Source organism: Carassius auratus, unplaced genomic scaffold (assembly GCF_003368295.1).
Source record: "Carassius auratus strain Wakin unplaced genomic scaffold, ASM336829v1 scaf_tig00003529, whole genome shotgun sequence".
NCBI lineage: Eukaryota > Metazoa > Chordata > Actinopteri > Cypriniformes > Cyprinidae > Carassius > Carassius auratus.
This window is the reverse complement of record NW_020523526.1, coordinates 343,947-368,974: the sequence shown is the minus strand read 5'-3', so window position 1 is coordinate 368,974 and position 25,028 is coordinate 343,947. Positions and strand designations below refer to the sequence as shown.

General features: G+C 35.7%; 2 protein-coding genes across 3 annotated transcripts in view; one reads left to right on the top strand and one right to left on the bottom strand.

The window, feature by feature from the left end:
• LOC113070232 (cortactin-binding protein 2-like) overlaps positions 1 to 9,797 on the bottom strand; it is a 41,664-nt gene extending 31,867 nt beyond the window's left edge. Inside the window, exons 1-2 of the mRNA XM_026243459.1 lie at positions 9,458 to 9,797; positions 6,294 to 6,401 (exon numbers count right to left, since the gene is read on the bottom strand). Of these exons, the coding sequence (XP_026099244.1) occupies positions 6,294 to 6,401; positions 9,458 to 9,538 (189 nt within the window). The 5' untranslated portion in view covers positions 9,539 to 9,797. The remainder of the gene's footprint in view (positions 1 to 6,293; positions 6,402 to 9,457) is intronic.
• A 1,967-nt stretch (positions 9,798 to 11,764) lies between these two features.
• On the top strand, positions 11,765 to 24,511 carry ttc23 (tetratricopeptide repeat domain 23). 2 transcript variants are annotated; one of them, XM_026243457.1, is made up of 11 exons: positions 11,765 to 12,015; positions 12,244 to 12,415; positions 12,700 to 12,823; positions 13,017 to 13,158; positions 13,368 to 13,493; positions 17,804 to 17,975; positions 19,510 to 19,615; positions 19,999 to 20,129; positions 20,865 to 21,014; positions 23,781 to 23,863; positions 24,016 to 24,511. In XM_026243457.1, the coding sequence occupies exons 1-11, from the start codon at positions 11,942 to 11,944 to the stop codon at positions 24,125 to 24,127; spliced, it is 1,392 nt and encodes a 463-aa protein (XP_026099242.1). In that variant the 5' UTR covers positions 11,765 to 11,941; the 3' UTR covers positions 24,128 to 24,511. The 2 variants fall into 2 exon arrangements, with proteins under 2 accessions (XP_026099242.1, XP_026099243.1); XM_026243458.1 differs by having other exon boundaries at positions 11,766 to 12,015; positions 20,002 to 20,129.
• The last annotated feature ends 517 nt before the right edge of the window (positions 24,512 to 25,028 follow it).

The window sequence follows — 25,028 nt, the reverse complement described above, 5'->3', positions numbered from 1 at the left end:
CACATTTAACAACAACACAGTCAAGTACTGTATGTGCTGGCCTCCTTTAGCCTCAATTAAACCACAAATTCACTATCAATTCTGACATTTACCAAAACCTCAAATGAGTTGTTTTTCCTGAAATTTCCTTATTTCTGCCGGTTGAACACAAAGACCGCTGTATGGATTCCCACCTACTGTATTTGATGACTCAGTTGACTTTCATGAAATAGTGATCACCCCCTTCTTTTACTTCTGCACACAGCTGCACTAAAAGATACTCGTTATCCGCTCTTTTCTAGTGAATCTTGCTTAACTGCTCAGGCAAATCTAAAGCCATTAGGAGAAAACAAACAAAATGGCTGAATAAGATGCTTGCGGTTCTTGATTTATTCTGCTTATTTAAGATTTCCAAGTATTTTGCAATGATTAAATGATTGAGAGTGCACTTCAAAATAAACAGGAGGGTGCTGGAAAATACCTTGGATGGGGTCTGTAAATTCAATAGATTTTCAACTGTTTGAATAGTGTTCTAATAACATGCACTTCTGTCCGTCCATCCATCCAGCCAGCCAGCCACCCACACACACACTCACACACACACACACACAAACTGTCCTCAGCCTCGCCGAATGGCAGCGTGAGGATCAGCTAAGCTGCTCTTACAGACATGTGCATGTGGAATTATGGTTCTGCTTCTTGAATTTGACAGATATAATGTAAAATGTGGTGGAAGGGGGGAGGGAAAGAGAGAGAGAGAGAAATACCCTGACACAACACAACCATCTCCCAGCTGTTGTCTTTGATTTGCATGCAACATTCAGACACCTATATATAGAGAGAGATAATATCCAAAATGATCTGCTAATGGTAATATAAATATAATATAAACAAATAATGAAATAATAAAAATAAATCAATAAAAAAAAAATATATATATATATATATATATATATATATATAATATTATATAATACATAATATATTAAATATAAATATTCAGAAATATACTTACCTATAAATACTCAGAATAACAATACATATAGCTTTATATCTTAAATTACCTATTAAAGGTGATATAAAAATATTACATTATAATGTAAATAAATCAAGTATTATTTTATTTATACAAAACATAATATTATAAAAACATTCAGACAAATATTTAGCCTTCCTGAATGGCCACAGTGTTCAAAATGAGACACCATTCGGTTCACCACACACGGTTCATCACGCGCTGGGATCGCTGTTCAACTTAAATCTGACAAAGCATCTGTAATATGGTTTGCTATAAATAACATGTAGGCCTAAAACAAACAGGGTTCAGCTGATATGCTTTCTGTTGATGGATGCGCATTCTGGCTCCCCGGAGATTACAACAACAACAGCGATGAAAAAAGGAAAAAAAAAAACTCGACAAATCATTCATTCCCTTTTGTTCAACGCGAATCCCGTTTTCTGGAATATGTGCAGTCATTTATTCCGTCATCACCCGGGTGCTGACAGCGCGCGCTCACAGATGAGACCTGAACAGCACACGTTGATATCTGTGTTTAAACTAAACTCATTTAAGCTTTGTCAGTTTAAACATTTAAGAGCCAGAGGACGAGAGCTCGCGCGCAGATTGAGAAGATTTGTGCGTGCACTCATCCAAAGCGCAAACCCGCGCCTCAGAATGAGCACAAATATTAAGTTTTCTCTTAAGTATTGTGTTTAAAAGGACAATTTCAGACAAAAATTATGTCAAAATGACCATTTTGGTACGTATCCTACAGCAGACATAGCCGGCTTAACGTAGGCCTACTGTATCAGTGCATTCTGCTTTGGATTAAAAAGCTTTTGTGACTTTAATAAAGAATACTCTTTAATTTATACAGTCCAATATGCAATGCTGTTTTACATTTGATTACTTTATTCAATTTCTGTATCTAAAAACTTATGCTAGACCTACCTAAAAAAACAAAAACAAACCGAAATTCACTTATTATTCGTATCTTTACTCTATTGTATTTATTTGTGCTGTTGCTTGTAGTTGGATAAAATATTAATGTCTTTTTTTATTAGAAAGTATAGTTATTCCATAAACATAGCACATACTGAACTGTGAAAACAAACCGTGAAACAAACCGAACCGTGAAAAAGTTGAACCGTTACCCCCCATTTAAATATTAATAGATACTCAGACATAATATTCCAATACCTATACATAAAGCTAGAAGATAGTGTCCAAAATGATTTGCTATTAGTGATATAAAACTAATATATAAATATAAATGTTATTTTAAAATTTAAGCCATGTACAGTTACCTGTAAAGTTATTGTGCAGTGTTAATTTGGCCCCTGTACACAGTGTGTTTGTGCACTATTTCTATAAGTCACACCGGGAAATAACTCTTACCATCTACCTCACAAAAAAAATGTGAAAATGTATAACGCTCCCTGTAATAGCCATGTGAATGTGAACTGGGCCAGCGGCTCCAGTAAATATGCATTCACATCAGAGGCTAAACATGTTCACTGTAACAAACGATCACTCATACGCATGGAGAAAGAGGAACTGAACTGCTCTAAACCTATATCCAGTTTCATTTAGCAACGATGACCTGACAGTAGCTCACAAGGCAGCGCCAGAAAGTGTGTTCAGAAGTTAAACGGCTCCATCTATTCATAGCAGCACAAGCAGAAAGCAGCCAATCATATTAATAGTGCTGAAACAACCAGACAGCCTACACTACTCCAGTCCAGTGTGTCTATTATTCCAAGTCACACAATGGAAGTAAGCTAAAAACAAAAGAAAAAAAAAAAGAGTAGCTGTGAACTTTTAGCCCTGGAGATACTCACAGGCTCTGTTCCAAAACCTAGAGAGCTGAATACATAGGCAGCATTTTAAGGCATTCAACAGTGTGCTTCCAATGTGAAGACTGTCCCACAATACTTTTTTTGGCCAAATTCTAATGCAGCATCACATGTATCCTTTGCAGAGAATGTAGTCCCACAATGCACTACTACAAGGTCAGTGAAAAAAAAGAGCCAAGATGGCAGAAAAAAAACAAATACAAATACCTACCATATAATCATAATACCGTATAATAATTTGAAGGACTATATCCAAAATAATCGATATTGAATCGAATCAAATTGGTAATCTAATTGAATCGAAAGCTTCTGAATGAGAATCGAATCAAATCATGAAAACTGTTTCAAAACCCAGCCCTAATGCAAACATGTTGTTGTTGTGGAAGTTTTTTACTGTGAGTGTAGAAGACACTAAGTTTGCTATTTGTCAGACTTGTATGGCTAAAATAAAACACGGGGGAACCACTTATCATTAAAGGTGCAGTAGGGAACTTTTGTAAAAAAAAAATATTTTTTACATATTTATTAAACCTGTCATTATGTCCTGACAGTAGAATATGAGACAGATAATCTGTGACAAAAATCAAGCTCCTCTGGCTCCTCCCAGTGGTCCTATTGCCATTTGCAGTTTCAGACCGCTCCGGGGAAGAAATCAACCAATCAGAGCTGCGGTCCGTAACTTTGTTTGTGTTCAAAATGTAGAAAAATGTATATAATAATCGAGTACACCATGAATCCATTTTCCAAACCGTGTTTTTGGCTTGTCCTGAATCACTAGGGTGCACCTATAATAAGTGTTTATATTCTGACTATTTTAGATTGCTTCGGGGGTACCGCGGCGGAGTAACGCAGTACCTTTGTGATTCTTCATAGACATAAACAGAGAGAAGTAGTTCCGGCTACGATGTTCTTCTGCAAAACGCAAGCAGTTCAGTTTATTAACCGCTAGAGCGTTAAAAGTTCCCTAACGCAGCTTTAATGCTCAAGTAGAATTTTGCCTATACATATGCTGGCAAGATTTATTACCCACTTACTGCATTATTATTATTTGGAAGAGTATTGTACACACATTCATAAGATCTTTTGACGTTCGTAAGACAAGTAAAAAAGAGAAAAAGGTCAATTTATAAAGTTATTTTGTTTTATAAAGCAACTCCTTTTCAGTTAATTGTTTTTTCTACTTCTTTCCAGTCACAGAGCACTTTTATTTTTTGAGAGTTGTTTAAGTGAGAGAAGATCCTATAACTTGGGAAATTGCAATGTTTAATAATTTATATTATGAAAATAACACTTTGCTTTGAAGAAAAGTACATTTTTGTTTGTATATGCTGTCAATTATAGTTCTTAGAAAGGAAATCAGCAAAAATCGTTATCGGCAGATCACACTTACAAAAAATCGGAAATTGGAATTAGCCAAGAAAATGGCAATCGGTGTATCTCTAGTTAAAGATACTGACTAGTGCCACACTAGCTTCCCCAGCAAAGTGAACATTATGGGTATGGCTAAATTAGCGCTAACCCACCTTAACCAGCACGGACATTCACACTAGCTTTAGCCTGTTTTTTGTTTGTTTTTTAAGTGGGGAAATGAAGAATAACATAATGACAAACTTATGAGGAGAAATTAACTAATAAACTACATTATGTCAGAAAAGTTACTCTGTAGTCCTGCCATTGAACACAGACCCCGCCATTACTCCACTTGACACTTCTGGCTTTATGAATGAAAATAAGCACACTTGAGATGTAATGGCTTGTGAGCATCAATATTCTAGCCCCAGATATCCATATGGGACTGTTCATGCTTTCAAAGTGATCTGTCTGCACTAAAGACCTTCCATTTATCTTACGATGAATTTTACAATGTAAGAAGACAATGGCTCAAAAACTGAGCTGATGTGACTTGATATAACAGGCCGGCTCTGAAAGCAAGTCCGAGGGTTTGTAGGCATGTGACTCCACAGTTAATCTACTTATGTCCAGCCATTGTTTCTGACGAAAAATGATACATCACACAGAGCTTCTTCAGCTAGCTAATTAATCGCATAGCTTCTTAATAATGCATAGGATTGCTGCTTTCATTTCTCATGTATCAAATGCAATATTTACAGTATGGGCTAGAAAATAAACAAAATGTTATTATTTGGCTTTTTTTAAAAGTGGTTTGCCTACAAGTCAGTATGGACACATTTGACCCCATCACTATCTCCTTAGGAAAACAAACGAGACCATTGTGCTTGAGCTGGTTGCTGTGGAAAGGGAATGAGGGATGAGGGAGGGAGAGAAAGAGATTGTATATCCACAGGGGGAGAACCAGCTGGGAAATACTTGCAGCCAAGTAATAACAAAAAGAGGAGCCTCTAAAATGCATGGAAGGCATCTCAAAGTAAAGCAGAAGAGGGTTAACATCACAAACCTGCATAAACAAAGCAAAAAAAGACAGGAAGGGAGACTGGAAAATGTGCCCATTGTTTGGCAAATACACTGGCCTAGAAACTCAAAGAGACAACCTGAACTAGAACACCTGAAAATATAGTGACACATAAATCTTAATCAGATGCACTTGGACTCTTACCCCAGTGTGAACATCTGACTTTCATGCAAAGACAAATAGGGACAAATACTGCACCATGACCTTACAATCCCCTTGACTCGGCTCTTCTGCCGCGCCCTAAACACTTTCTATCTCCTTAAGACATTTAATGTGTCCCTGGATTGTCAAAAACAAACAACCACTGTGTATGTACACTGAACTACAAAAGTTGGGGTCAGTAAGATTGTTTTAAATGTTTTTGAAAGAAGTCCCTTTTTTGCTTACTAAGGCTGTATTTTTTTTAATCATAAATACAGTAAAACAGCAATACTGTGAAATATTATTACAATTCAAAAGAACCGTTTGCTTTATTTTAATTTTCGATTTATTATTTTCCTGTGATGGCAAAGGTCAAATCTACACTAAAGTTCGGTGTAACATGATGACATAATTTTAATCATTCCCTGTTGATTTGGTGCTCATTAATAATAAGTTTAATAAGTTTTAAACAGTTGTGCAGCTTAATATTTTTGTGGAAACCATGATATATCTTTTCAGGATTCTATGATGGCTAGAAGCTCAGAAGAAGAGCATTTTTTTTTAAATATAAATCTTTTTTTTACAGATTAATGTTGTTACAGACACTTTTTATCAATTTAATGCATCCTTAGTGAAAAAAAAAAATTCATGACAAATTTACTAACCCCAAAAGATTTTACATGTATCTTTGAAATAAAAAAAAAGTGTATAGAGACAAGCATTTGGTTAAAAATATGGAAGAGCCCCTGAATCCCAATGTGCCTAACCACTTTTAGGTGAAATGCTGTACCTACCATAACAGTCTTCAATATAATGATGATATGTTTTTTTATACAGTTAGAGTGCACAAATGTAGGACATACAAGTTTAGAGATTTCATACTCACCCTAAGAGCTTCAATGACCAGGTCTCTGGCCTCAAGTTCTCCCTCCATGATACTCAAAAGGGTCAGGAGCTCTGGTTTGCTCAGGTTGTCGATGTTCAACTCGCATTTCTGAAACACACAGAGCAAGAACATGAACCTTGCTACAGGAAAATGACACTGCATATCTCAGATGGTCTACTAGATCCTTGGCAGAGGAGGTGTTGAGTGGGCACCGATCTCACGGCCCACAGTATTAAGTTTTCACTGAAACATTAACCAGCTACTTTTGAAACCAGAAGTTCTGTCTAGTCTAAACTTCTATGGGTAGTAATTAGGAACAATTTTGTCTGACGGCAATTTCAGCAATGAAAACTAAATACATAAAATAACATATTTTCAAAATATATCTTTGGCCCCTAAACCTGTGGAATGATTTCAATATTTCCACACAAACAATATCTGTTTTCTACACTGTGTTTCCAACTGTGTTTTCATGCTAATGTCTGATATACTGGTGATTTTAATGTGATCAATAATGGGCAAATAAATATCAGTTTATGATACATTGGTTCATCTCCACCAGTAAATCTTAATGGACAGATAAATTATAAATCTTCTTCTTTAAAACAACTTTTCGGCTAAAAATAAACACAATCCAAAGACTTATTAATAAACAACTCATGAATTATACAGCCTTATAAAACCATTATTTAAATTATAATAACCTACATATTTTTTATAATATATATGTTATAATATTTGGTTAATATTTTGGAGGACTGCGTAATATCACTGCGCCTGCTGCATCCGTGGTACTGCAGGAAAGTTCCTTGATTATTACGCCGGAATGAGAGTATAGTTCCTAGCCATATCGGCCTAGAAAATCAAAACTTTAAATTTTCCATTGGTCTTAGTACACGATGTAACTATGGAAGAGTCAAGTTTTAAATAGGAAAAATATAGAAACTCTTCAGTCATTTTTGAGCGAGATGCTAACGGTCTAATCAGATTCAATGATCTATGCTAAGCTAAGCTAAGCTAAAAGTGCTACCGCCAGACCCAAAGATTGGCTGAATGGATTCAAAAATGGTAAAACTAAACTGTTTAACTCTAGTGGGGTTGGAAAATGGGCCTATTTTTTTTTAAGTGGAGTGTTCCTTTAAAGTACAGATGTCAGAGTACAGTATAACTGCTGCATGATTTATTCTTGAAGAAGTTATCCTCACTTAATGAAACTTGCAACCCCAGTGGGAATCCACAGATAAAGCAATAATGAGTGTGCTGAGGTCGAAGAAAAAAAGGCAATATTGGTCAGTGGGAGATGCTGTTGTCGACAATTATTTGCTCAAGCCAGATTGAGTATGGATGGGGTCAGACCACTTGAACACACTTGATAAACAACTCCTCCCCCCAAACTATTAAACTATTCTTACATACCACGGTAAGGGTATTTAGCCCTTGAGAAAGGTGTCTGGGTACTAGATGCACAAGACAGAGATTTATAACTTCACACCTCTGGCCAATGGGCAGAGCTGAAGTCTGCGCACCTGTTCAACCCAACTCTAAATGTAAAAGGGCCTTGAGCAGTTAAAGCAGCTCAGATCGGTTGTGTGACACAGTACTCTGAACTATGCCAGCTGAGTCAAAATTCATACCGATTTAGAAACATCTCCTGTGAACTACAAACCCCACCCCCAATCCGCCTCCGCTTCATTACATCTCTTTTCGCTTCATTTTTCTGCCACTCGGTGCATCACTGAAACAATCATCTGTAAGCATTTGCTATATGGCTGGCTTTGGTATTCAAGTGATGTTTTGTATGTCATGAAAATTAATTTAAAAAGATAGATGGTAAGATGAGACACAAATCTTACTACTGAAACTAAAGGCCGCCCTTTACCGTAAGACACTGCATGCAGATCAATACATTTGAGAGCAAGGAGAACCTATGAGGAAATTGTTCTGGAGGGCTCTATAGCATCTCTCCTGGGGTTATTATTGATTTTTTAAGGGTGGTGAGTGGGGTTCATCCATATATGTTGAAAACTTGTCATCAGAATGTTTGAAATTCAATTATTGTTAAATTCAAATAATATATTAATTTAAGAAAATGTCATATATTTACAGTACACACACACACACACACACATATATATATATTATTAGTATAATACATATATAAAATGAATAAAGTACACCTATATTAAATATATATGAACAAATATATACAGGACACATATGTGTATATACAGTACATTTAATTGTAATTTTACAATTTATTTTATAATGTATTACATATTTTATTTATATTTATATATATATATATATATATATATATATATATATATATATATATATATATATATATATATATGCGTGCGTGCGTGCGTGTGTAAATACACCCACATTATCAGTAGTTGAAGGTATATTTTAATATTTAATTAATTCTCCAATTTATTACTTAATTTATTATACTTTATAAATGTATTATAATGATATAATTATTTGTATGTTTATCATACTTTATAAATGTATTATAGTGATATAATTATTTGTATGTCTGACATATATATTTGTTTTTATGTGTGTGTTTATAAATATAATATAATATACAAATAAAATATACAGTTTGAATGTATGTACTATATATATATATTTATATATATATATATAGTACATACATTCAAACTGTATATTTTATTTGACGTATAATTTTATGAATATATATAGCAATAACTAAACATGCTAAAAAGCAACTGATAATAATACCTTGATTTAAACTGGTATTTCGAAACGTGACAACAGATAGCACCTATTATAAACGCGACTGGTAAATATTCAATATCTGGAGGCTTACCATATTAAATCGTGCACAGCTGCACGTTAAAGATACAATAAGAAAGAAAAAAGAACCTCGTATTTGTGATCTGCCCGAAATAAAGGATACAATAATAAATCTTAATGTCAAATTCTAACAAAGTATCCCCCTCTCTCAAAAAAAAAAAAAAATCTTCCCGTCTCCTCCATATAGACGGACCACCGTAACACATTCACTGATAGTTATGATCACAGCACCGGACGATTCCAATTCTATCGAACTCCATTCATTCGCTGCCATAATTAACATTCGCGCTAATCGTCATTGCGGCTGACGAGATGTAATGTTATGCTTAAATGTATCTCACCGCCTCGACGCTTCCAGGGCCAGTGGTTACCAGTGTTTGTAGCGGAGGTGGCTGCTCCCCTTTCGCTCCGTCCGACGCCATCTTCTCACTGTGGAGGACTGTTCAAGCTTAGGCACCGCACACCACATCAAATAACGCATTCGGCACTGATTTAACTATTACACTGCTGCAAATAAAATCGCATAATTCATCTTCCAGCTGTAGACAAGTTAAGTAGGGCTGTGAATGTACGCTGAGGACTAGATTTCGAGGGGGAGCAGGTTGTGCAGCTCAGTCCAGATGTAAACCTGAAAAGAGGTGTGAACCTCCAGTCTTTGAGGGAGTGACATGAACGCGGTCCTGTTTTTGCACTGCTTGGGTTAACCTCACTGTCGCCACTCGCCAGTGGATTTTGTATTTAAAGACGTGTTAAAGTTGAAGGTGATGAATGGAACTTAATGTTATGAGATGCCATTGATTTATAAACATGCATAAAGATGCCGTTCAAAATGTAGGCGCAATGTTTGGATCCCTCTAGAACTACGTCACAAATTCCAAGGGAGAAAACAATACTAAACAGCTAGACCTTTTCGCATAAAACGTTAAAAAGGGATGGAAAGGAAACTCCCCACTTGAATAGAGCACATTTTATTACATGAGTGTTCGTTTGGAGCATCTGAACACTAATGTAAAGCAGAATGCACTTCATAATATAGCTAGGCTAACTTTACACAGGTGAGGAGAGAAAATAACAGCAAACAATTAAAAAATTATAAAGGGAATGATGATTAAATTAATGCCTCTCTGAGTTTGCCACACATATCTTTGAACACAGCAAATCAAAGAAAGCATGACAGGGTAAGATATAAAATATCAAGTTATTATTATTATTATTATTTAAAGGACGGACACATTTTCTGCTCTCCCACATCTCTTGCATGTGTCACTTAAAAAAAAAAGGATAGGGTTTCTTTTTATGATGTAAGAATTGTCTATTAATTTCAATCGATAGATAGATAGATAGATAGATAGATAGATAGATAGATAGATAGATAGATAGATAGATAGATAGATAGATAGATAGATAATTTTATGTCAACTGCAACAAAATATCCACCCTTGCAAGTCATAGAAAAACAAAATGTACAGAAAGGAGAAAGTAGCCTACTCTTTGGAATGTAATAGCCTCTATTAGTTGCCATTTGTTCTGTTCATATTTCTCTCAGTGAAAGTCATGTAGGGGTCATTCCATCATTTTTTATAATATACATGTATATATATGATTTTGACATTACTGCCTTCTCCATAGCACCCACTTTATATCATTCCATGTCCTAAATAACACAAAATTTTGTGTGTGTGTGTGGGGGGGGGGGGGGGGGGCTATTACTTTGCATGTAACACTTTAAGCCATTTAAGCAAATGCAACAGATTTGATCTTTAATGTTTGACTGGCTTCTATAATCACACCAGATGAATTGCTCACAGTCTTTGAGGACTTCAGTCCTGAATAAAAAATTAAATGGTATCAAACTCTTAAGACTACTGAATGCTACTGACAGAAAGTAATTTGATTCCTTTTCTGCCTGGTGTTATTGGTTTTGTATGAATGAAATGCACTGCATTCTGTCAACTACTCACAACATAATGTGGGCTCATTATCATAATGTGAGTATTCATGAATAGATTTATGAGTAACCATTTATAATAGATAGACTTAGCAATGGCTCATATAGCCTAGTGGGACCTTAGTTTATTATGAGGAACACAATCCCATCATTTAACCTGTAATTAAATCCTCAAAATAACATCTGCTACAGACACATTAACATTTGTAATTTTATTTACATTTATTCATTTAGCTTACCACAGTACACGTAGCAAGGGCTTTAAAATAATATAATAAAGAAAAAGAAAACAGATAGAATAGAAAAAGAATAGAGTAAGCTAGTGTTAGAGGTCTTATACAATTATTAATATATTTATCTTTTATATTTATTCATGATAGAAAAAAAAGTGTAACTATGGTCAGAATTCACTGTACCTCACAGGTTGGCAGCCCCTCAACTCAGTTTTTTCAACAAAAAAACAAACAAAAAAACATTGACTACAAGTTATTGACTAGATGCTATAAATACATTACACACATGCGCATACATTGGATAATATGGTCAAATGTATTCATGTCAAAGTTTAATTTAGTTGTACTGAAATAATGAGAAAATAAACAGCATGGATGGATTTAACGTTAAAATGCAATATTTTATTTATTAACGCAGTCTTGAGAGTCACATGACTCACCCATGTGTGGGAAATCAACCAATCACAGCGTTTGTTTGGGTTTTCGTGATCTTCGTTACTCGGCTGCACACACAGCTGTGCCTTCCACGATTCCTGAAAAGAACATAACAGTCTCGAGAGAGTTTTTGTTAGGAGAACTAATTTTTACCATCAGCTGTCAGCTTATGAATTGACTGTTGAGTTTTATTTGCCTTCGCCATTAAAATGAGTTTGGCACCGCACAGCGGACCGTTTCGCGCATCGCAGCAGAGCTGTTCTGTGACTGCGCTCGATGAACCGTATGTATCCATTCTCATGTCTCTGTTAAAGATGTAGTTCATCCAAAAAGAATAACACTGTCATCATTTACTCACCTTCATGTTGTTTCAAATCCTGACTTTATTTCTCTAGTAGAGCACAAAAGGTTAGCAGAATGTTAGGAGCTGACAGTCTCTCAGCAACCATTCACGTTACTAGGTAGCCAAATTCACTGTTTTTAGACCCAAACGAGCTCTGAACTTTTACAGATTCACCAGCTTCAACATGAGCAGCAGTGCCAGTTCAGGAGAATCCCTGCAGGAAACAGATTCGACAATAATCTCACAGAAAGCAGATGTGAAGAATTACAGTATGATGACTCCTGCAGAGAAACTATCGCTTTGTGAGAGACGGGCTCAGTCTTTGGCAGATAGTGAAGAGGTACACACGGAATAATCTTATAGCTTACCCAGAAATACATGACTCAGTCTTTAATGTTGTTCTCTCCTACTGATTTATGTAACCTTATTAGTGCACCGACATTTCGGTAAGATCCATCCATTATGAATTACATAAATCTCCCCAGGCATGTTATTATTCTCCAGTACAGAACCAAAGGTCTATTTAAAAAAGAAAAGAAAACGCTAGACACTTACAGATCATTATTCATTATGTTATGTTTCATTCCTCCGTTTTAAAGTTTTATGCTTGTTCGACCTTTGCAGTATGACCCCTGTATCCAAGAGCTTGTGCGTTGCCTGGCACTGAGCAGACTGGTTTATGGAAATGAGCATTTTGCAGTGGCTCAAGCTCAATCAAGACTGGCTAAAGCTTACTTGCAACACAAAGGTAAAATTATTTGATGCATTTCGAGAAATAGAAAAAAAGTACAGTGAGCAATTACTTGTTACTGTTGAAAAATAAACCCTTCATTGCCTGTGCATCATGCAAATGGATTTATTAGGCAGTCATATACTGTAAACATGTAAAAATGTAACACGTTAATTACCTCCTAACAAACTTTTTACCTCTTGTTTTCCAGGTTGGGCACATCAGGCACAAGAACATGCTTCTCAAGCACATGAAGTACTCCGTTCCAGTCAGCAGGAGGAGAGAAGGAGCCACCTCAGCTGCCTTCTTACCATACATCAGACTCTTGGAAATGCTGCTCTACTACTTGGAAAATATCCTTGTTTCCATAAACATCTAATGCAATCATTTTTAAGTGCATCTTAAGTGTTTCAATCTTTTATAGAGACACTATATCTTTTTCTGTCTATGGCATTGTTAAATTTAGCGATGTAGTAAAAATTGCTAATTCATCATACAAACCTTGTTGTTTCAGATGATGGAATAAAAACCTTAATATGTTTCTTCACTTAACCATGTGAACTTTAGCAGAGGCCGAGTCAAGCTTTCAGAAGGCAGAGATAGTCGTGGGAGACCTTGTTGTGCAAGAAGCCATGGGGAAAGAGGAAAGAGTGGACATTGAGTATGAAATATTTACAAATTTAGCAAGGTATGGGACCATTTTAATCGTAATTGTTGTTATGGTTGACTGTAATGGACTAACAAGAGATCTAATCTTATATTAGATGGCTACTAAATGAATCACTGCCCCTCTTTGTCTTCCTTTTAAAAACAACCCGGAATAAATGTTTAGGTCTGGATCTAGGAGGAAAGAGATCCCTTTTGTAATTACTCTTAGAAACATCTCAATCTATTTTCCCAGTCTTTTTATTATATAATAAACACATGCACTTGTCTACAGGCTTAAACTATGATGTGGTAACCAAGTCCACACTGATAATCATCACACAAAGCACTGCTGTGAATCACACGCCGTGGTCTATTTATTTCTTTTGGCTTCTGCAGTTTCAAATATCAGGTTCAGGTTTAAATCCATGTTTTTCCTGGCATGACTCCGAGCTGACACTGATGCATTGTAAGTAAGGAAACACGTTCATATATGCATCATAATTTGTTGTTATGCTACAGTTAGATAATTCAGTTATTTTTTGAAGGGCCCAAGCTAAAGAATAATTATATGAACCTCTGGAATTTCATTAGGACTGCAAGCTAATATCACCAGTACTCTTTAAAAAATATTTTTCACCACAAGGTGGTGATCCTCATCCACAAAAAAAATCCTATCAGCATTACAAACAGAAACAGAAACGTTTTTTTTTTTTTGTCCTGTATAATCGTCTTAAGAGTGCGTGTAAGGCTGCAGGATATAACATTTCCACACTGCTCTTTCCAGTTTGGTCATTTAGTGCAGAGCAGACAAGCATCTCTTTTTTCATCACTTTATTACAAATAGATAAAGCAAAGGGTTTATTTTTCATTTTAATTTGGGAGTTTGGGTGTGACAGCATTAATCAAAGATTTTAGTTTCTCAGGGGTAATAATCCTCCCACAGGAGGACTTGATTAACTTCAATAGCTTGTATTGATCCCAGTGTTTATTATGGCTGGTCTCACCAGGCTTGACTGTGACAATGAACGACTGGGGTTTGTCTGCCAGCTGTGTTCATGTTGTGAGTAGAGAACTCTCTGGGTCATCTCAGGTTTTACTATGGCTGCTCTTTGTTATGTAAGTAAGGGCATCTGTGCTAGAGAATATAAATTGCTATACAGTAAAGCTCATTAATTATATAAATAAATAACATTGTATAGTCTTTCTAATATTACGTAGGAAAATTTGAGCATTTGGTAATTATTTGCTACCCTTGGCAGATTGTGTTTTCATCCGTTTGTCAGCATATCACTTTCATACTGATATGAGTCTCCTCACATATTTACATCAGCCCTGGTTGAACATGTGCTGGTTGGGATTTTTGGCCTTGACAGAATTCAGAGGTGAAGTGTACCTTTCCTTATAAAATGGATAGTTCTGGTCCTTGATTCTGATTGGTTGAGCCGCATTCGAAGCCTTTGTAAATTACACTATAAACATACACATTTGCATACTTCTGTGTGTTGCTCTGCAACCACTCTTTTTTTTGGAACAACCGCCATTTCTGAGGAGCTACATTGTTTGGTGGAAGAATACTGTTTTTATTTATATCATTACACTTTATTTTCTCTGTTTTTTTTCTGTGAAACTTTAGTGCGTATATGGAATAACTGTTTTATAAAAGCAATAAGCCCCGTGAAGCCGTGGTTTACAGTTAATTTATAACAGCTAAGAGGGTTTTACAATGCCTCTTAGCTGTTATAAATTGACTGTAAACCAAGGCTTCTTGGGGCTTATTGCTTTATTTTGTCATTTCACACACTAAGCCTGTGAGCAAACAAAGCTTAAATGTTCAAGGGTTTAATTTTTCCTGTGTTAAATCATCCATCCACTTAACATTCATTTGATGGCTGATAGGAAATCTGGGTCTTGATGAAAACTGTTTTAAAAGGATTGTTCACCATCTATTACTTTATTCTGCAGAACACAAAATAAAAAAGTTAACCTAACTTAAAAAAATGTGACCCAACTAATAACTGGCGGCTTTTAAAATATATTTTAAAAATACTTTTGATTGAATTTAAAAATACTTCTCAAGGAAGTTGAAGATTGTTTACCATTTAGCAATTCTTTTTGCAAGTTTGATTTTTTTTTTACAGTGTATTTTGCAGAAACAACTGTTTTTGCCCAAATAACAAAAGTGAAAGGGGTCCAAAATATTAACATTAATTGAATGTATGAAACATATTGTCAGAATGTAAATTTTTTAGTGAGCTATCCCTTTAAATCATTGCTCTGTGGTTACTTTGGTAATGTTATAAATTAGTTGAGCTAACTTTGCTGGAGCCTTAACTTGAAATGCTTTTGTGCCAGTATGAAGTAATCAAAGTGTTTGCTTTCATTTTTTTTAAAGGCGACAATGTCTTTTCTGTTGCTCTGTATCTCTAGTTATCCCTAATATTGCCTGACACTGCTCTCTATCAAGCTTGAAATCTTTCATACACAGTCTACGTCAGTATTGGGCTGGTAACAATTACTAATTAGAAGGCTTGGGGGACTACTTGGCAGTTTATATAAAACTCCCTCATTGCATTACACCCCTGCATAACAGACATTAAATCAGATTTCTCCATGCAGATTATATCTCTCCTCCCACAGAGGATGCCTGAGAGGACGGCTGGTATTACGTTAGCACTGCGTGGCATAATACAGGATGTGTTTAGGTTTGTGTACCCAGGCAGCACGGCAGTAGAGTTGGCACATACATACTGCCCCTAAAAGGACACTCAGAGTCTGGAATTTCTGATGCAGCCTTGAAAAATTACCAGGGTGCTCCAGCGTACACACAGACTACTATGAGAAAACCTTGGTGGAGTCGTGCTTAAAATCTTTGCCATTTTCCAAATGTCGCCCTTGAGCATTTTTCCCTGATTGCAGTAAATAATTGGACATTCAGATTAAAAGCTTTTTGATTTCATTTGAATAAATTGTATGTTCCAATCCTAAAATATACACCACAGATTGAAGATAAGACATGTTTACAGCTCCATCATCATCAGCTTATGTAGATATGCATGAATTCTTACAAATGATGTGTAATGTCAACCATCTATGTTGAAAATCCACTTGCTATTTTAGAGGTGCACTGTGGAAATCCACTAATCAAGCTTTAACCTTTGTTTGTGATTTAAGGTAGCTTTATATTTATGGGGCAAGGATGCTGCATGAGCAGACCAATCCCTCTGAGAGGGGAAATTGAGTTTGGGATCCATTAGAGTGGATGAATCAGAAGGACTCAAGGCTTTTAGCAAGATGGATTGGTGAAGCATGGGATCTCCCTGTGTTGATGCATGTCTCCATAAAGAGTACTGCTACACACCTGCACACATCAGAGAGTTGCATCCTGGTATATTCATGGAAAGTGAGATTTAAAATTCTGATACCAAACTGATTATACATTTATTATTATTTATATTTAACCATGGTAATTAATGTTTTTAAAGATTTTAAACTATTTAAAACAATATGAATTAACAAAGTTTTTTATTATTATTATTATTATTATAAATTTTATTCAGCAAGCATGCCTTAAATTGATCAAAAGTGACAGTAAAGACAAAAGATTTCAAATAATTCTGACTTCTGACTTCATATTCATCAAAGAATCCAGGGGGGGGGGGGGATTATCACAGTTTCCGTAAAAACATTTAAACAGCACAACTTTTTTAACTGTGATTATAATAAGAAATGTTTGGTAAGCCCCAAATCAGCATATTAGAATGATTTCTGAAGGGTCATGTGACACTGAGGACTGGAGTAATGGTTGCTGAAAATTCAGCTTTGTCACCACAGGAATAAATAACATTTTAAAATATGTTAAAATGCAAAGCAGTTTTTTGTTGTATTAAACTTTTTATAGAATAGAATTTTCTGTACATCATTTCTTCACAGTTTGCAGACAGTGCAAAATGTGCATTGTTCAGGAGTGAGACTAGATGCCTCAATATTGAGAGAGGAGAATCCAGCCTAATAAAGACATGAGCTCTTGTGTATTGAGTTCAGAGCTGCAGGGCATGTTCGGATTTGCTGCACTCTACATCTTAATAAAACAAGATCATTGAAGGTTCAGAGCTGGTGCCACCGTTCTGTGCAATAAATAGCAGTTCTTCCAGTTTTTAACCAGTTTGCATGAACAGAGTTTTCTTGACCTTCTTCCTTTCATTGTTCTGGGATTTTTGCTCATGCCTGGCATTACAAACGAGTCATTCTTATTGATGGCATGCATAAGCGAGGTCAACAGTGTGCTGTATGTGACATTGTGGATTGATTTCATGATAAATGACGTCTTTGTGTCTGTTTTGTTTTCTACAGGGTGTACCAGCGGCAGGGAAAGCCTGAGAAGGCCCTCAGTCAGTGTGAAAGAGCCTTGGAGCTGTTTCAGAAAGGAGATCAGCTCAGTCGGATCTGCTGTGTTTACAGAAACATGGCGGCCATTGAACAGGCACAGGGACATCTGGATAGAGCCATTGAGCATCTCCTTCTGGTAAACAGCGCAGGGATTATTCCTGTCCCTCAGAGAATGACACTGTACTGAACTCATATTTAAGCAGATGAATTAGATGGGCAACCTAATGCAGAGGTGTCAAACCCATTTTTATAATCACCTCAATACTGCTTTAATCACCAATATTGGGGTAAAAAAGGAAGCGTATGTAATTTACTAATATCAATCAAGACTAATGTCCATCAGAGAGCATTTGTAAGACTTTTATGCACCGTATCAATGACCCTGCTCTGTTCCGCTATGTGGCTGAGTTGCTATATATATATATATACACACACACACACACTCACCGGCCACTTTATTAGGTACACCTGTTCGATTGCTTGGTAACACACTGCTGTGACATTCAGATTGTAGGGTCAGAATTTGGCGTAAAGAGCATGAAAGGATGGATCTATCCTGCTTTGTCTCAACGGTTCAGGCTGCTGGTGGTGGTGTCATGGTGTGGGGGATATTTTCTTGGCACACTTTTGGTCCCTTAGTATCAATTGAGCATTGTTTAAACGCCACAGCCTACCTGAATATTGTTGCTGACCATCTCCATCCCTTTATGACTATTGTGTACCCATCTTCTGATGGATACCTCCAGCAGGATAATACACCATCTCACAAAACTCGAATCATCTCAGTTTGTTGAACATGACAATGAGTTCACTTTACTCCAATGACCTCCACAGTCACCAGATCTCAACCCAGCTTTGGGTTCACATATTTAGTTGTGAATCCTTTGCATGCAATCACAGCAGTTACTCTGCCACCCATAGACATCACCAGACTCTTGGGTTTCATCCATTGAGATGCTTTCCCAGCCTTTAATCCAGCCATTTTCAACTGTTGATTTCTTTGGAGGGTTTCTGCTTTTAGTCTTCTCTTTAGCTTGTTAATTCAGGTTCAATAGGATTTAAATTTGAGCACCAAATGAATTTGTGATGATCTTGTGTCTTATGACAGTGAAGACTGGAGTAATGGCTGCTGAAAATGTCCATTTGCTATTAAAGGAATTACTTAAAATATATTAAAATAATAAACAGTTATTTTAAATTGTAATAATATTTCACAATATTAATGTTTTTAATCAAATAAATGCAGCCTTCCAGTGTAAAATAATTATTTCGAAACCATTAAACTGTCATAAGGACCCCGAACTTTGGAACAGTAGTGCATGAAATTAGTAATTAGGAAATATTAATCAAATGATAATATTGACAAAGAAGAGAATCACTCTCTGTTCTAGGCTTGATAATGTCATAATAGTACAATAAATGAACAGGAATGTTTTTATTATTTTTTCTAAAAATCATCACATAGGTCAGACTGAATTCCTCCACAAGCTATATTTTGCCCATGGGTTATGTTTTTTGGACATAATTTTTTTCTAATGGTTTTTAAAACTGGATCGCAGCGTTATTTAAAGCCAGGAACTATTGATAATATTTCCCCGTGTTTGAGGGTGGGTGTGATATGTGATATATCTGTCTTTAACTATCTGCGTCTCTCACTCCCTCTTCTGCAGGCTCATTCCATAGCTCTTCGTCAGAGTCCTGGGGGTCTGGAGGGGGCCCAGATCGCACACAGCTTGGCTCTGGCCTACTCTTCCACTTCAGAGCCTCATCACAACGGTGACCCACTGCATTCACAATAGGATTTAATTAGGCCCCGAGCATCACACAGAAATGATGAGATGTGTTATGAAGTCAATATTAGTATAATAAAAAAATGACCAGAAGGCGTCCTGTGATTTAGATGACTTAGATCTGATCCAGCATTTCAAGTTAGCCATTGGAGTGAATGGTGTTTCGCAGACTATACATTAGGAGAGCTTTATGTTAGCTGCCCTGCATAACAAGCAGTAAAGTCTTGAAGGTGACCTCCATCTAATCAAATGAAAAATATGACAGTGTCTTGGAATAGCTCTTTAAGAAGTGGAGGACTCATATTATGTAAAAAGGCATTAGATAAAACTAAAGAAGTGTGATTATGTTCATCTCTTTTCCTGTTTCAGTAGATTCAGCAGCACACTTTTTTGAGGAGAGTATAAGTGTATATAGAAGTGCACTAGGCCCACAGGACACACTCACCCTATCTGCTCAAGATGACTTCAGTCATTTCCTCCTACTCACAGGACAACAGGAGGTCAGCTTCAAACTCTTCTGGATATGGTGTATATTATGGTATAGATGTGGATCTTTATATATATATATATATATATATATATATATATATATATATATATATATATACACATACATATACCTTATTTTTGGACTATATGTCACACCTGAGTATAAGTCGCATCAGTACAAAAATACGTCATGACGAGGAAAAAAACATATAAGTCGCAGGACCAGACAAATTATGGAAAAAAGTGCGACTTATAGTACGGAAAATACGGTACATACACATATATTATAGTAACATAGTTACCTTTGCATCAAATCAGCATATCTGAATGATTTCTGAAGGATCATGAGACACTGAAGACATCACAGGAATATATGAAATTTTACAATATATTCCAATAGAAAAGTTATTTTACATTTTTATAATATTTTTAAATATTACTGATTTTACTGTATTGATCAGATAAATACGTCCTTAGTGAGCATAAAAGACTTTCAAAAACATTTCATCTTACCAACCCCAAACTTTTCAACAGTGGTATATATTAAGGATGTAGTATATAACTTTATATGAATTAAATATTAAGGATGTAGTATATAACTTGATCAAGATGTGGTGACCAAATGTAAATGCTATAGCACTGATCATTTAAAAACCTTTTTAATTGACCATTGTCGGAGGATATATCTAGGATGATTATGGTTCTAAAGTTGGGGTTATTTCTTATACTCTGTTTTTGTGTTTTAGAGATGTGCTGAGATCCAAAAAGAGTCTCTAGCCTATAAGAAGAGAACGTTTGGTGAGCTGAGTGCAGAGGTGGCAGAAGCGCTGCAGCTGATTGGTGGAGTGGAGATGACACAGGGTCAGATGAGACACTCCCACAGGACCCTCAAGAAGGTGAACCAAATATAATGCAAGATCACTTAGCTGTAGGAGAGGCTGTTAGCCATTAATGGATATATATACATACATGTATATATGTATATGTGACCCTGGACTACAAAAGCAGTCTCAAGTCGCTGGGGTATATTTTTAGCAATAGCCGAAAAACATTGTATGGGTGAAAATTATCTATTTTCGATATATCGATAAAAATCATTAGGATATTAAGTATAGATCATGTTCCACAAGGATATTTTGTAAATTTCCTACTGTAAGCTCAAATTTAGATCTGCAACCAATCAACAATTAATGGATAGAACCAAGTTCCTTTTTCCTTCTTTATTCGGTACGTCACAATATGAAAAACAAGATTTGTTGCCACTTCCATTACATCTCAACTTTAATACACATGACCGGTTTGCTTCTGCAGTTTGCACAAAAAGATCTGAACAGCTATCTCGATCAAAGTCTCTGAGGACTGTACTGGATGTCCACAGAGTTTTGCTCTAATCTTGGAGTGTAGCAGGAATTATATTTTGCCTCAGAGGGGGAAGCATCTTCATTTACAAAAAAAAAAAAAAAACATTCCAAGGGAAAACATTGTGTTCTTGGTCCTTCTGGATGCAGCCAGATGTCTTCATAGCCGGGGTGCTATTCTTCATGAGAACTTCCACTAGACCTTCATGAAGAAAAGTAGCATTCTAAAATTTTGTCTTTTTAACTTTTACGTATGGAGTAGACATGTTACTTTGGACAGTCTGTTTGTTTTGGTAACTTGTTCTCTATTTAAAGCTGGACTGTTTTTGGACTGGACAGTGTTATTCTTCATGTACTGGACAGCTCATTTCTCCCTCGACGTCCTCCTCAAGGAGTCATGCCACACTTTGATTGGCAACATTATTTATTCTCTTTTGTGTCATCTGATGCAGTCATAGGCTCTGAAAACATTATCTCTTTTATTTACATTCCAAACGTCTTTTGTATGTCCTAAATATGCAAATGGATTTGACATTTTTATGTGGTCAGACTGGAAACCCTGACTGTTTATCTTTGGTAACCCATTCCCACTGGTCTGTAAATGAGCACTGTTGCTATGTTTCTTTGTTGTCGTATCGAAGGGGCTTGTGAATCAGTGCTCCCACACTCTGCACGTCCTCAGGATACTAACCTTTCCACATTACCTCTGACAGTTTCGAGCAACTCATATCATGTTCTTTCTCCTGTAATCATGACAGCAGCTGCATCTGCTGCAGAGCAACACACTCCCAGTTTAGACGTTGGCCTAATGCCAGGGTTTTGTGGTTAAAACAGAAACGGATTTAAATAACCAATAAAAGTTTTATATGGGTTTTGTATATTAGGTTTGTTTCTTGTATTAAACAAAGTTTTGTTTGGTCTTTTAGAGGCATGTGTAGTCCAGGGTTTTATAATAGACACACACACTTTAGAGCAATGCTGTGACTGTTTTCCCGTTGAAGTGGGCCCCATGACATCACTTTTGCCTTTGGAAAGTGATGAAAACATGGACTGAAACTTCTCAGTCGTAAAGGAAACTTTGAACAGTACTTTCCTTTGTTGTTTTTTGGAAAGACTGCCGCCATGTCGTCATTTCGAGTGTTTTTTTTCCTCAAACCATTGCTGTTTTGAAGATGTTGTTGAGTGAATGAGAGAGGGTTTATTTGAGGAAGTGAAGCGGCTTGGCCAGGTATGCTGTTATATGTGGGTGCCAAAGGCACTCCTCCTCTCTACTATGTCTGTGAAATCAGAGTCATGCTGTCCACTACCTCAAGCCCCACAGAGCAGTAAAGGTTACGGAGTTTTAAAATGTAAGAGTTATAAATGGATTTTATATACATATATTTTAGTTTCACATTCACAGGCTGTTTTTTTTACTTTATCATACCTTAGCCAGCTCTTTATTGTTCACCAAGCTTTTCAATATTTTGTAAAAATGATGAGAACTATCATAATTTTCGAAATCCAATTTTCATGAATGAACTGCTCAGGAAGTCTGTTGATAGTCCAGTGTTTGATTGCATTTTCTGTATTTGGCCATAATTCACAACCATTTGGGTTGTTTATGCATAATGTGTCAACAATGTGTCATTTAGATAAAAAATTATATGAAGGTATAAAGTCCTGCAACTGGTCACCATTTCTTTTTATTAAAAAATGGTTCTGCGATTGACAAATTAACAACTTAAAAGTACAAATATTCCTCATATGAAGCCTTATAGTGCTATAAGCCTTAAAAACAGCACAAATGTATATAATTTATAATAAATACATGATCATATTTTTATTATATAAATATATATATATATTAAAATTATTAATTAAAATAACTAAATAATTTATTTTAAACATTTAACAGGTTGTGTATATATATATATATATATATATATATATATATATATATATATATTAAAATTATTAATTAAAATAACTAAATAATTTATTTAAAATATTCAACAGGTTGTATATATATATATATATATATATATATATATATATATATATATATATATATATATATATATACAACCTGTTAAATATTTTAAATAAATTATTTAGTTATTTTAATTGTAATACATAAAAAATACTGTTTTTACTGTATTTTTGTTCACATAAATGCAGCAGGTATGAGAAAAATAATAACTTAATTTTGTGTGTGTATATATATATATATATATATATATATGTAAAATAGTTTTTAAGCACCACAGGTCATGTCAGCTTCCCAAATGTTTTGCCAACCACCCATATCTGTGTCTCTTACAGTGTCTGGATATTCAGAATATGCTGTATGGTCCTCAGCACAAGAAAACCAAAGCCACACAAAGAACTGTGGACATGCTGTCTCAGTGAGTTTCCTACTCAGTCACAATATAGCAGGAGCACAATATTTTATATTTATGCACTCTAAAATTCTGGGATTTCACCTGAATGTAGCGTGCTAGTTAAAGTGAATATTATTTATAGATGAGGCTTTTAATGCTTGATGTTTTTTTTATAGGTCACCAGAGATTGGTGAAGGACACAAGGACATTGGTCTTGAAACAAGGCCTCCATTCTGTGCAGTGGTATCATCTGTATCTGAGGTGACATCTAGCATGTCTAACTCATAACAGCAGTGACCAGCAGACGGATCGAATGATTGTGCCATGGACTTTCAGGGATGTTTGACCTCATCCTATTTCACCAAGGGAAATTTGTGGATTGGAAAAAAACAAGGCAATATTTCTAGAACAACACACAAGCGCCGCTGTGTCTCAGAGTGGTTGTCAAGGTTGAAGTGCAGAGACTGTGACTACCTCTGCACTTCATGAAATGAGAACTGTCCAGCGGTGATCTAATACACCGTCACAGAGATTTCTGCAAATACTTCCTGACTGGAAAGCTGCAGAAGAGTTTTAGAGTCATATTATTTCTGAAAATTGAGCAGAACTCGGAACATACATTTTATAAGTGTTTGTTTATTGTGTTTGCATATAAACCAATATTCAGAAAGTGAGCAGACTAGTCTTTTTCTTAAGAGTACAACAGCACACACAACACCCCTTTTGTGAATTTTCAGTTAGCAAAAATGCATCTGTAATATGCAATCCCAATTCAGTCTTTGCTATGCCAGTAAAACTTACACAGCATATTGTAAATCTGTAGATGCACAAAAAGAGGTTTCACACAGTAGAGAACCCTATGCATAGATTCAGACAAAGAACAGCAGGTGCTAAAAAAACATCAAGGGTTCCAGATAAATGCCTGGAAATGGTCAATGCTATTGAAAACTAAGCCTTAATAACTTGTCCTGTATCTGTTAACCTAATGTTTCCCAACGTTTTTTTGTGTTATGTAACCCAGCCTAATCAGTAAACCCGAAATATATTTCATTTGTATTATACTGCATATCATTTCACCTCCTTTTTTTAATTTTTATATCACTGTTAATAGGCACAGGAAAGTCACCATTGCAGCATCTGATGATGTTAACATGAATATCCATTAAAGATAAATAGAAAAATAGAGGGA